Raw genomic sequence first — 14,515 nt, 5'->3', positions numbered from 1 at the left:
TAAGGGAGTGGAGCATCTGTCATATAAGAGAACAGGGACCATTGGAGAAGACAAATCTCAGGTACAGAGTGTGGGTCATATAAATACTTCACAGGAGGGAGTGGAGCACAGGGGACCAGGGTCCTTTCATTAGCGCCCACTGACAGGACAGAAGGCAACGAGCACAAACTGAAACACTTTCCCATCTGAAATTCCATCTGAACAGTCTTTTTTACCATCAGGGTAGTCAAACACTGGTTGCCCAGAGAAACTGTGAAGTCTCTACCTATGGAGATATCCAAAACCCAACTTATCACAGCCCTGAGCAACCTCCTCTAGCTGACCCTGCTTGAGGTCAGGGGTTGGACTTGGCAATCTCAGGAGATCCCTTCCAACCTAAATGACACTGTGAATGAAAGGCTATTCAAAGCAGCAATAACTAGTAAGAAAATCATCATGACAAAAGTCATGTTCCAGGATTCTTTATACTGATGATGAAGCAGAGACATTTCTAAGCATACTAACAGACTCCCCAAGCCCCCACTCTCCACATACAACGGAACAAACCAACTTAAAAAATAAGGATTAACAAAACTCACAAAAGCTGGGTAACCCTGGCGTCAAATGACAACACAGAGGTACTCCTGTCTGATATATATTGCCACAAGAAGCTTGGAGATACAGTATGCTATCCCACTAAATACCATCTTGACTTAAGGTAAACTTACAAGAGTAAGTTGGAAGAGGCCACAGCGGAAGGTACCTAAAAATTAGCATCCTACTCTACCAAAATGACATCACCTTATGTACTTTTTGCAGAACATCCTGAAGAACCAGCTCCTATTACATAAATAACTGCTCCATCAGCTTCTGTCACGGGATGCTGATACAAACCTCATCATTTTGCAACATGTCCAGATTTGTTCAAGGCAGCTCTAACTCTCCTCCCAGCAGAGGAAAGAGTTACTTCCTGGGTGCAAGACTCAAGTCCCTAATGTGGGACACGCCTACAGGGAGGTTTCATAGTATCACAGAACGGTCAGGGTTGCAAGGGACCTTAAAGATCACCTACTTCCAACCCTTAGTTGCTTAGTTTACTACTAACAAATGCTCCACGAATCTAATTGTTGAGAAGTTGCTAGTATTTTTGAATGTTATTGTTGCAATTAGATCAATTTCTCTGATGGTGGCTAACATGCTTTGAACTATTAATCCTAATTAGAATTTGCACGGAATTTATTTTGCACATCCAGCATTGTCAGGCAGGGTAGTGGCTAAAAGCAGAGATCACTTCCAAGCAAGCCCAAAATCTTAACAGGGGCAATTGTTATAACTTTAAACATAGCTACACAGAGCTGCACATGTGTCTTAACTAGTGAAGCTGAGAAACTTCATGCCCTAAAGAATTATGGACTTAGTCGTGCCTTGGAGTCCACAAGCTGGGGCCCTAATATTTATAGGCAAACAACCAAGTATACAGACCTATAAAGAAAGTAGTCATTCTCCCTAAAGGAACCTGGGGACAAAGTCAAACTAAGATTCCTTCTGGAGGCCAGATACAGATGAATGAAAAATATAATCTTAAAAGTAGTCTGCAACCTAACTCTAGCCGTATTTTGCCCTGATGCCGGAACCTGGTAGAGAGGACAATGCCTCTGCATGAGTGTGAATCACCTGAGATACTCTTTCTTTCTTCTTTGAACTGCATTTTAAAGGGTTGCATTTAACAGCAGTGACTGATAGAATGAGACAGCAAACATTACATCCACACACAGCTACAGCACAGACCCATCACTGAGTAACAGAGGTCCTTGTGTTTAATTTTTCTGAACACAAATAGCCCACCCTAAGCGTCCTGCAACAGGAGCTTCTGCTTTGTGTTCTTGGGGATTAGTATCTTAACAAAGGACCAACTTCATAAATAAAAGTAAGTTGCCTGATCTTTATTTTTTTTTGACAATCTGTCTTTCCCATAGTAACGACAGAGGGCAGGCTTTAAACCATCAGCAAAAAGGACTGCATAAGAATAAATGCATAAATAAGCCTTACAATACCATGTTTCACAACAGCATTATAAAAACCTACATATGATTGCTTTATTACAATTGTCAGATAAACATTTTATTATAAATACTGAGGTACTAAAAAACAAAACAAGCATAAGAATATGAAGCATTGACACAAACTTCTAGTCAGTTTTTCAATGTCTACTGACATTTGACTAGCAGTCAATGTTATGGTGAATTCACTGCAAATCACTGCAGATTACTTCGCCTACAAATGCACTTACAATTCAAAGTAAAAGGATACTTACTCATAAAACTGTTCCCTGTAGGTGCTATCAAAGCTATCAACATCCGTATCATTAACTTGCCAGAATGGAATCAAGCCATTTATGCCACTTGATACATTACATTCCATAACTACATGAGAGCCTACAAAAAACATTTAAATACAGCAATTGAAGGTCTCGTAACAAAAGCTGGGTCAAATAATCAGGGGACAGGTGGGAAAAGGAGGAATATCAAAAACCCACTTACCTTATGAAAAGCAGTCCTTAAACTCATCCGTTTGTAATCCACACTTGAGTCTCTCTGATAGGAATATAAATTCCACCCTAAATGTAGGTGTCTAAATGTTCATGCCTACTTGCAAGCTCAATGTCTAAGCTAGTAACAGAGTTCAGCTCTGCTTAAGTCCACCCACATTAGATACCTAGACCTTATCAACTGAAGGCCTCTCCAGACTCCACAGAAAGGGCTCAAATCTGTTGCATGTACACAGTATGGCAACATCGGAGATGCTCTCCAGCATTCAGGGCATCCATATGGAGCTGGCAGATAGGACTACAGATCTTCAAGAAATCTGCACTGCTAGAGTAGTCAGACCTCCCAAAACAGCACTAGGCATCTACATGCAGGCAACTGAACTGAGACCCTATTGATAAAAGCATGAATTAAGGACCCTAAGTCACATGCAAATACCCATTGCATAGACAACCATACCCTGAGCTGAATTCCGTTCTTAGTGTCCAGATGCATCTTTACTCCAGATCAGAGTCTTTTGACCAGCACTGCCCAGTGGGATGGTTTCTGAATACTCTCGCACCCTGCTCCCACAGCAAGCTCACCTGTCACTCAGCTCCTTTGTCACCAAGAGTTCAGATCTTACAGACCACTGCAGTTTGAAGCAAGCAAGCCAAGCTGCAGAATATATATTTATTGTTTGTGCACCTCAGAGAGCTCCATTTACAGGAAAGTTAGCAGTTTTCTTGGAGTTCTTTCCTTCTGTATTTTATTCATGGAAGTTATGATTTAATAGGAGAAGGTGTGCTCTCAGTTCACCTATGTAAAGCTCTCAGTGTTTTGTTTCCTAGAAACACATCAGCTCTAGATGCTTCTGAAAAGGGTTTGTCTTTATCAAAAGTATGGAACAAACCTTTAGCTCACATCCAAAGCAATCACTTGAGCAAGACTTCACATAGAAGTCACAGATGCTCCCCCGTCTCTGCCCTCATGTCTTTCAACCACAGAAACAGATTTTTCTAAAGATGTGGTTTAGTGCACTGCGCAGCTCTTCAAAAGGAAGAAAACACCTTAAGTATCTCATGCCCTTGTTGCAGTTTTGCATGGCGGGGTTCTGGTGGAGAAGGGGGGCTGCAGGGGTGGCTTCTGCAAGCAGCAGCCAGAAGCTCTCTGCAGGCCCCACAGAGCAAACACCAGACAGCTCAAGGCCAGAGTCATTGTTGACAAAGGCCGAGCCCATCAGCGACATCCATATGGGGCAGGCAAATAGGACTGTCACAGTGGACAGTGGCAGAGGACAGTCACAGCGCCTCTGGGAATCACATTTAGGAGAAAAAAAACTGCAAGCAGCTGGTTTTTGCCACCAGAGAAGGGAGTGAGAAGATGTAAGAAACTGTGCAGGCACCAAGGCAAGGGAAGGCGGGGAGGAAGTGCCCCAGGTGCCAGAGAGAAAGATGCCCCTGAAGCCCGTGGAGAAACCCATGGTGGAGCGGGTATCCCCCCACAGCCCATGGAAAAGGCCGAGACCCCATCTGCAGCCTGTGGAGAGGCCCCACACTGGAGCAGGTGGAGACATACAGGAGATGCTGTGACCCGCATTGGAGCAAGCCTCTGCCAGCACTTCCAGCCCATGGAGAGAGACAGAGACACAGAGATGAGAGAAAGTAAGAGAGATCCACGCTGGAGGAGGTTTGCTGGGGGGTGACTAGTGACTCCATGGAGGATGTTCTGCTCCAGGCTGGAGCAGTCTGGGCTTGAAAGACTGAGAGACATTCTACGACTTATGACTGCTGGTGAAAAGATGAAGCCCTGTCAGAAAGGACTCACGTTGGAGAAGTTTGTAAAGGACTGTCTCCTGTGGGTGGGACCCTTACAGTGCAGCAGGGAAAGGATGTGAAGAATGCCCCCCCAGATGAGAAGGAAAACAGCTCATGAGGAACTGACCGAAACCCCATTCCCTCATTCCCTTCCTCTCCCCATGTCACAATAGGGGGAAAGAATGGAGTAAAATCATGAATAAAGTGAATACCATTTCAGAGTATTTCCAACAGAACTGAATAACCATCTGAAGACTGCAGAACTGTAAGTCTATAAAATAATACTGTTTGTGTCACCTTCCAATATTCCCACTGTTTAAAACAAAGCCTTCTGGACTTTGGAGGAACATAATTTCTATTAAGGCTCACTTATTACTCTGGTCAAAACCTACTGATCGTGACCAGAGCCTGTCAACTTCAGAATAAGACATTTACCAGCTACTGAGACCAAAAATAAAATAAAAAACCCACCCAAAACCTCCAAACAACTGTAACAAACAATGACCCCCAACAAACAAAGCCACAAAACTCACCAGTATTTTAATGCTGTTCACTTCAGTTTAATACCATATACTCCAAGTTAGACTTTGGGCGAGACAGACTGTTTCACATGATGTGAAAAGGAGCATGAAGCCTCAACATAAGGAAAGAACTACTGGTATAAACAGCATTTACAAGCTCCCTGTCAGGGAAAGCAGCAGGAAAAGTAGCTGCATTATGTGGGACTATCAGAGTGACATACATAAGAATAATCCATTACACTCCAGCCTCGGCTCCCATACGATGCCAGAGCTCAAACACAACTTTTCTTTGGAGCTTCTCTAATGACCTAAGTGGTAATCATCCTTCCTCAAAAGATTACAAAACAGCTTAGATCCTTACTAGGAAATTCTCACAAAGAGCCAATCACACTTCCCCCAAAATCAGTTAATGACATTTTTAATCAAAGACTGTTTGAAACAGCTCTCCCTGGTGCAGAATAAGGGAGGAAAAAGCTACAGTTCAAGCAGCTCCAAAACTCATTCTTCTTGACTACATCAGCAGAACACAACTCACTCTGATGTATGATGCAATCTAACACGCACAGGTTTGCTTAGGGAAAGACTTGCATACTTGACCCATAGAATCACACAGTAACATTTGAAGCAACTCAGGGAGGTCTCTAGTACAATTTCCTGCTCAAAGCAGGGCCAGCTCTGAGGTCAGACCAGAGCTGCTCAGAACTTTATCCAGTCACACTCCAAAACCTCCAAGAGACTGCACAACTACTCTGGGCAGCCTGCTGCGCTGCCTGGATGTGCTCCTTGGGAAGAAGTTACTCCTCATATCCAGAATCTCTTACTTAAGACAAGTTTATCTAAGATAAACAATAGCTAGGATATCCACCAACTGGCAGCTCACTGTTTCACAAAAGATCAGTATCTGAAATATTTTAATACCCTAGAACAAGGACTGCAATCCATGTTGTGGAGAGGAAAGAGAAAGCAGAAACATACAGCAGGAGGCAAAACTATTGAACTGGTCAGCTGGTAGCTACCCTAACACGTTAAATACACATATCCATATTTCCACAGATACTGAGGTTGATGTCAAGACACAGACACTGAGAAGCAGTATAAAGAATTAAAAAAATAAAAATAAATACATCCCACCCAACACTGCTGGTCAACAGACTCCAACCTTAAGCACAGAGTGATGTCCCCCACCCCCCAGATTATTTGTGGGAATCATGTTCTATCATCTGCCTTCCAGATATCCTCAATCTGCGTTCCTACCTCCCAGTCTTACTGAAGCCCAGTGAAATTTTTCGTGTGTTATTTCAGAAACAGCAGTAGTTACTTGTTTTACTGAATGTTAATGACTTCTTAATCACTACTTACCAAGTTCTGCTTGAATTGTATTGTTCTTCGGATAAATAAACTCTGGTCTCATCTGCTGAGGTCTCTCTAAGAGACACAAAGAGAAAGAAAGGATCTTCAGGCAAGAAGAGTTTCATAATTTACTTCAATTGACAGTTTTGGAATAGATTTGGTTTATTGTTTGATACTACTGTAGCCACATACTACCAATTTAAAATTTACAACAGAAAATACATGATTTGCTGTGGTCTATCCAAATTATTCTAATTTTGTTTCCAAGTTAATAAAAGGCTTTAACTTACCTGAAAATTTCTTTTAAAAAAAAAATCAAATTTACTGATCATAGAATCAAAGAATGGTTTTGGTTGGAACTTCAAGATAATCGAGTTCAACCACCTATCCAGCCCTACTAAGTCCAACACTAGACCAGGCCACCAAGAACAACATCTACTCTTCCTTTAAACACCTCCAGGGATAGTGACACAACCACCCTCCCTGTGCAGCCCATGCCAGTATTGGACAACCTCCCCCCACAAATAAAGACATTTCCCCAATAACCAACCTAAACCTCCCCTGATGCAACCCTAGACCATTTCCCCTTGTCCCATCACTAGCCACCAGGGAGAAGAGACCGACCCCCACCCCACCACAACCACCCTTTAAGTAGTTGAAGAGAGTGATGAGGCCTCCCTCCAGCCTCCTGCCCAGACCAAACAATCCCAGCTCCTCCCAGCCGCTTTGATATAAAAGTAATACAAAACCAGAAACGCAAATAACCTTGTCATAGAGATGGTTAAGAAAGAGAAAGGGGGATTGTGTCAACGACCACCTAGACCAGGTGAATATCTTTTTAAGAGAGTTAACACACACACACTGAAGCTGGGCTGGAATTGTATCATTCTGCACAACAAATACACTTGCTGCTAACAGCCAACTGTTCATGTATCTTAAGTCAGAACTTTTATTTAATCTAAAAAGATGAACATGCTACCTCCAGCCAACTTCTCCGATAGGACTACTATCGTGGTACTCGTCAGGTCACCAGCAACACTTTCTACAAAGACGCAACCACAACAACAGCAATACATGACAGTACCAGGAGAGCGAGAGACATGTTTCTGAGTCCTGTGTAGCACAATCCAAGTAAGCCAATCCTTTCTAGAAGAAGATCTGTTAACTTTTCAGTATTTATTCAGCTTGTCACATCTCTGTTCCCATCAGCTGAGATACTAGTGAATGTTGTAAGCAAGTGGACCACAAGCAGGTGCTTTGCTGTGATGGTCTCAGCAAACATTCCGCCCTTTTTTTGAGTTTTATTTAATTTAATTGTGCACTACTTGTTTTACCAAAAAACCAACACTCACTCCAATCACCACTGCTTCCTTCCAATTCTTATTCAAGCCCCATATTTCTTATTTCCCCATGACAACTCTTCCTTAGAAGCAACGTTCAAGGACAGCAACGTGCGTTACTGTATTTATTTTACATTCAGGAAACAATTAATTAAAGAAGATTTGCAGCTTTAATTTCATAGACCTGAAAAGTAACATGCAAAAGAACTTATGCCTGCATACAAATATTTTACAGCAGCATGAAAAAGAGAATAACCTCACAGAATCACAAGGTTGGAAGAGACCTTTGAAGATCATCGAGTCCAACCGTTCCCATCCTAAGCTAAACCATATCCCTAAGTACCTCATCTACCCTTTTGTTGAACACATCCAAGGAAGGTGACTCAACCAACTCCCTGGGCAGCCTGTTCCAGGCCCTGACAACTCTTTCAGTAAAAAATTTTTTTCTAATATCCAATCTAAACTCAATGCACTCACCTGTAACCTCTAGGCTTATGGTTCGTGAAACGTTGTATTGCCTTCCCATATAGGTGTATACCATACGGCACGTGTAGTTGCCTCTGTCCTGTACAGAGACGTTCCTAATCAAGACGGCGTTTTCACCTTCTGCCAAAAGAAGCCGCTTGTCTTCAAGAAATCCAGGCTTACACTCCTAAACATTTTAAAAGTACTAGTGATTTAAGGGAACTAATGACCTGATAATTAAATAAGTCACTGAACTCTATATTATTAAAAAACTTGACAAATACTGAGGGGGTTTTTTTTTGAAAGCCATGATGTGGGTTCTTATCCAATCATTTCTGTGCTCTAACACGAAGCCCGATGGTGTCTTGCTGCGTTTTTTTCTTTTTGAAAAAAAAAATCACTGAAGCAAATCCTTTAAGTTTTTTAACAGTGTGTTTTAGTTCCCTGCCTTCATTTAACAGCTGGACAGTTACCTAACTTGGGTGCAGTGAAAGCTCTCACACATGTAGCAGAATGTATGAGAATACATGCCTGCACTCCGGCCACACCGAGATGAACGAGAGCTGCTGTAGCAGTGCCTCGTGCTGCTTCTGAGGCAGGTACAGTGAAAAACTTCCTTCTCTCCTCTAGCACACAGGCAGTTTAGAATCACTTCATCTCAAAAGATGTGTAGATGCAGCACCAAAGTTACTTTACATGTACAGGCCCATGTAGCTACTTTAATACCAACATCAGAATTATGCGTTGAACTGGTTTAGAATTTTACCTTAACTCAGATAAAATACGTGTGTCTAAGCTTGCATCATCTACAGGGTATTTTGGCAGAATCAGAGCAAGAGGTGTAAGAACATCACCCCACAATCAACAGTTATTCTGCAAGACCAAAATAACTTCACAGAGTCTTGCATTTAAAGACACATACAAGCATTTTTACTTGTAGCCTACAGAAAATAGTCAAAGGATCAATGAGATTCACAAATCAAACCTCTGTTTTGACTCTGAAAAAATCTTGCAATCCAAAACCAGACAGTTATTTTTTTTACAATATGCTTTGCATACCCCTTATACCTCCCCAACAGTTTAGCAAAATAGACACCTTATTCAAACTGTACAGAAAATAAACTTTCCCTTCCTAAAGCTGCTTTTCACAGTTACTTCATAAGACATTGTAAAGAGTATTTTCTATCTTGTGTATCTGAAATACACATGTACAATACCTTATACCAGTGTACTTCAGGCTGATTATTGTCTTCATCTTTAAAAAGTTCTAGATCTGGGCATATAATCTTTCCAGTTTTTGTACTCATCAGTTTTTGTTCAAACTTCATTTTCCCGTTAAAACACAAACCGTTATCGTTCTTAAAAACCGTTAAATTTATAGTTTTTTTGTTAGAGTGGTTAAGGCTCCTGTAATGAGAACAGCAGACAAGTCAGGTCATTAACAGCAAAGTTCTTGTTTCCAGCACGACAGGGAGTTTATGGAGAGGGACTTCAGCACCCCTGCCAGCCTTGCCTCTAACAAACTTCCTTGCTACAGCCCTCTAGCTCTCAAACACCACCCTCAGCTCTTCACCCCCTCTATCAGACCAAGAGGTGGGAATAAACTCTGATTTTGTGTTGCAAGCAGAAGTGGTGTCTCTGGAAGTGCCAGTGGGGATGCCAGGACTTCTCAGACCTGATGTTCTACGGAGGCCACCCCACCAACCCAGCCTTAGTGTTTTCAGCCCTATGTTTGCCAACCCACAGTAGTGCAGGGTGACCCAAAATACATCTGCACTGAAACATCCTTGGTGCTGAATGAACAGGAGAAGAGTGTTCCTTGGAGAGACATATCAAAAAAACCCAGGCTGTAACTCTTAGTAGAAAAGAGATGGATCTTTTGTGTAACAAACACATGAAGGTGCAATATCAATGTGAAACCACAAGAACCTGCTGTGCAGTAGCTCCACAAAGGAGAGTTGGCACTAGAAACCAGATGCCTATGCCAGAAGTAAAGGAATTCTCTCCATTAATTAATTGCTCTTAATCTCTCAGTGCTATACCGAGGCAGAAGCTTCCAGATGAGTGAACTGCATGTTTTGACAGTCCTGGCTTCAGCTGCTACACACTGCACCTTCACAAGCTCTGGAATTAAGTGACTGATGCACAAAATGTAGCCTACAGTTAATGGAACTGAACTTCAGCAAGTTTTTTTTCTCCTGCTGACATTACACAAGCCAGTGATGCAAGGCGCCCACGGGAACATATGTCATAGCAAGAAAGACTACATTAAGAATTATTTAACTGGTTAGCTTTGAAAGGATTAGATTTCTTCTGACTTCCAACTTTAGCCTCATTATTGACTGCAGAGCACGAAGGTGCAGAGGTGTCCAACCTGTGCCAAAGATCAGTCTTTGCTGATTGCTGTCACTACATTCACAACCCAAAGCTCTGCAGCATAACTGTATACACACCAATACATGTAACTACATGCAACTAAACCCATTTTGGGGTCACCCAAAAAGTCTGCATTGGCTGTTGTCAGCATGCTGTGGTGAGACCACTGGGAAAAGAACTGTTTCTGTGCACCTTTCCAATGTTAATTTCCTGTCAGGCACACAGGGAATTTCAGACATTACAAGTAAGATTAGGCCACCTGAAGTGGTGAAGTTTATTGCACTAATCTGAGTTCTAAGTATGGCAAGAGCTTTTAAGTGCCAAAGAGGGGAAAAGAATCTCTTCCTTGTTTCCTCTTCTCTGTGCATACAGATCTTTTGAGCAGTACTGGGGACGCATCACTTTCACTGTATCAAAGCTGTCTAGCACATTGCTTTGCTTTTCTCATGTGTGCTCATTTCTGACCAGTAACATTTAGTAATGATTTAAAATAGAACATAAGAATGAGTTTCTGCCTTTTAATTTGTAAATTTCTAAAAGGATTCCCCAAAACTTGCTAAGCTTTTCAGAAAGCCTGTATGTAGTGATACTGTGTAACATGCAGAATTTGCTCCTCTTAGATCCTCCTTCCATTTAAATAGAGAAACCAGAATGTTCTTATCTGTCAGTATCAAACAGCAACTTCAACACAGGACAAACTGAAGCAGTTAAAACTTCTCCCTGTGGCATTACACTTCATCCAAACCAAACAACCCACACAGACCACTGTTAGTATCATCATGCTTTAAGATTCTTCTGTATGAATCACTTCTGCAATGCTACATGTGTGGAACAAAAAAAGCAGTGTGCAGTTACAAAGAGCATGGTGAAAACAGCGCTTTTAACTGATTTAACCTCTCTGCCTAACCCAAAAAATTCTCTGCACCTAAGTTCCACAAACACATCATCACACTTGTAAGCAACAGCAGCCCAGTTGCTTCCCTCCTCCCTGTCTTACCTTACATCACATTCATAAAGTCCAGAATCATCCAGCGTTGAAGGAATGAACCAAAGCAAGCCCTCTCGCTGATGGATCCTGGCATGTCTCTCTGTGGTTATTGGTGTGGCACTACCATTTTTATACCATGTCAGGTTGTAGCTGGAGTGAAGCACTGGCAATGTAACTACTGGGCAACTGACAGCTGTAGGCTCTCCAACAAGCACAAAGTAGTCACAAATAAGGCATTCTTCTTTTAAAAAGGGAAAAGGGAAAAAAAATCAATGCTGTTAATCTGTATACTTTTGTGGTTCAGAAGTATTAATATCCACTCCAAGTTACACAGAATTAGAAAATAAACTTTCTGTAACAATTTACCATTAAAACACCACTGGGATATCATCTGTTTGTTTACATCTTCTGGTCGAGGATCTAAACCACGTATTTGATAAAGCTTAAACCACAACTTCCCTCAACTAAAGCAGTCAGCAACAAGCACATGCAAGTTCTATAGCCTCAGTGCCAACAAGGGTGTAAGAAGATACATGGAATTGACCGGGCAACACAAGCTTCACAACTCACCTACCCCGTCCCTGTTATCTGAGCACATTAGTACTTCTCCAGAATTATCAGGTTCTTACATGTAGATGAAAAGCATGGTGCAAAGAGTTGCAGTGCAGAGCTCCTCCCAGTGTGCTACCCTTTATAACTTTGGGGGCAAAAACGAATCAGGAAAAAATCCCAATAGGGCCAGGAAAGACTTTTTTTGATCTAAAGCACAGCATGGAATGAGATCAATACCTCTCCACATTAATATCCTCTGTCATAATACAAAGGATATTTGGAGAATCAAAGCATTTAGATTAAGATGCCTTGACTATATTGTGTTATTTGCTTACTGCATTTGCAATTTCCTTTAAATGCCCATTAAATTAGGAACATTACTCTGAACATCACATGTAAGGTAAACAGAAACAGAATTTTCATAATTACGGATGTCTAACAAGTTGACAGGAGACAATCATGCAGGCTAGCAAGCAGATCTTTTAACAACAGCAAAAAAAAAAACAAACCACCAGAGAAAGAAGGACAGATGCAGTAAAAAGTCATTAAGAACCTAAACCTGCAAGCAAAGACTACTTAGAGAATACCAGTTTTGCACAAAGAGAGCAGGCCACTTGGATATAAAGCAGATTTTTAAAGCTTCCAAACTTTTGCATACATGTTCAACACTGAATTCCTACAAAACTGCAAAACATCTGACTGGTTTTATAAATCTTGCTGAATGACTGCATAAATACAAAGTTAATATATTCTTTTTCAAAATTTACAAAAAAAAAAAATCTTCAGTAATCTTTCCAGTCCCATCACCTTCCTATCACCTAATTGAAAGATTTCCAAGTAGGTCCCCATGGAGCTTAAACTAAGTCAGCCATTAATATTAAACTGCTTATGGCAAGTGCAGCAAGACAAGCATTGTTAACTTATGTAGTCCTAGCAACTACAGAAAAAAAACCCAGATGTACCATTAAAAATATTGCTAATTGATTGTAAAGGAAACTGAGCTCTAACGCTTTCAGCACTGGAGCTACAGCATGTCTCTTAAGGCATTTCATAGTTAAGTTAAGGAAGCCCATGTCTTCAGACTTTCTTCACAGAAATCAAGGAGAGGCTAATCACAGCCTCAATACCCTAAAAACTTATGTGGCTAGATTTAAAAACATTTATGTCCATTCCACTTCCAGTGCAACTCCAAGAAAAGGTCTTCAGCACGTCTTCAGTTTTAGAAAATCCCTAACCCACTGTTTGCTCTCAGTGTTTCTTTTCTACTTAGTACATATAACTTGTCTCTTGCAGCTTTTCTTTTTTAAAATGGCAATTTTAACAACATATTTAACTTACCAGCACTGAACAGAGGTATCAGTAGAACAAGACAACTAATGAGCAAAAGCATAGATGTCATCTTTTGCTGCAAAGAAGAATTTTTTTCCATTAGTGTAGTAAGTGTTCAAGCTGCACTGTCCTCTGCACCCTATGTTACTTCTCAAATAAATAAGGAGAGGCACTAGTCATCCTGGGGAGGGAAAAAATGGGCTTGGTTATTTATGCCCAGCCTTTGAAGATTTAAGCTACAGCAACTGTTTGTCTCCACAGAAGGCTGCTCAGTTTTCAGCCTTCCAGTGCAATTTTTCCAGACTTCTGTTGGAATAACTCTCATGTAAAGTGTAATTTTCTTCTGCCAGCATAGTCAAGCCAAGAAAGAACCAGCAACCCTCCAGAACAAACACATTACACTAGCATACAGTGATTTAAGCTACACTGCATCACGTAGAAACCCAGCTTGATTAAGCTACTCCTCTTTCCATATGCTTGCGAGGCAGAATCACAGACGAGATGAGGTTTTGTTCCTTGAACTGGGCTTGTACAGTTCAGGCAGCACTGCTTTTAAGAGCAGATGAACTTGTAGCTCTCTGCAGTAGGACAAGCACACTCCAACTCCAGCGTGATGTGGCACTTCTGCTATCCAAAGACAAACATGTGTGGAAACCGCAGCTAATATCAGCTGTTGTAGTCAGACATAAACCAAAGTGTTCAAGAATGATAGTTTCAGTTCACACCTCAGGGCTCCTTTGCAGCTTTCTCTGACAAAGACAGAACTGAACTGCCACCCACTGCCCTCATGGCCCACAAGTGGTTTCCATGAAACCTCTAAATCTTAATCAAGTCCTGCTCCCCTCTCAAATCACCTGTACTTTTTCACGGCAAGGCATCATTAAAACCCTTCCCAAGCCTTCTACTGTCAGCCAGCTGTCAAGCACTTAACCCCATCCTTTTCCATAGCTCCTGGTAGGTTAAGGTGTGCCTTTGCCTTTCTTCAGTTCCTAACCACTTTGCACTCTGCTCCCTCTCACTCCAAAGCAGCCTGGTTTCCCATGTAGCAGTCCACTGCAAAACACCCATTGCACACATCCTAGCTAATATTTGCCTTCTCCCCAGCTAGAAAAAGAGATGGTGCTCCCTGAAAAACACAGATGGCCTTGACTTACTTTTGTATCCAGTGTTGTTCACTTTAGTGACAAATAAGCCACATCAGTTCCTTCTTTTGAAACATCTCATAGGCAGAAGTTTGGGGTAGCAGGGAGGAAAACACAGAGCAGAGCAGCTT

The 14,515-nt window shown here is 41.5% G+C and overlaps 1 protein-coding gene across 1 annotated transcript in view; it reads right to left on the bottom strand.

Moving 5' to 3' along the window:
- LOC311205532 (uncharacterized protein) overlaps positions 1–13,387 on the bottom strand; it is a gene marked incomplete at its 3' end in the record, with an annotated part of 51,540 nt that extends 38,153 nt beyond the window's left edge. Inside the window, exons 1-6 of the mRNA XM_084279985.1 lie at positions 13,252–13,387; positions 11,371–11,599; positions 9,215–9,404; positions 8,010–8,184; positions 6,202–6,267; positions 2,294–2,414 (exon numbers count right to left, since the gene is read on the bottom strand). Coding sequence (XP_084136111.1) covers positions 2,294–2,414; positions 6,202–6,267; positions 8,010–8,184; positions 9,215–9,404; positions 11,371–11,599; positions 13,252–13,342 — 872 coding nt within the window. The 5' untranslated portion in view covers positions 13,343–13,387. The remainder of the gene's footprint in view (positions 1–2,293; positions 2,415–6,201; positions 6,268–8,009; positions 8,185–9,214; positions 9,405–11,370; positions 11,600–13,251) is intronic.
- Between the last annotated feature and the right edge of the window lie 1,128 nt (positions 13,388–14,515).

Source organism: Gallinula chloropus, assembly GCF_964237585.1.
Source record: "Gallinula chloropus genome assembly, chromosome: 1".
Classification (NCBI taxonomy): domain Eukaryota; kingdom Metazoa; phylum Chordata; class Aves; order Gruiformes; family Rallidae; genus Gallinula; species Gallinula chloropus.
Note: the sequence above shows the minus strand (reverse complement) of the source record. Positions and strands in the feature narration are given on the sequence as shown.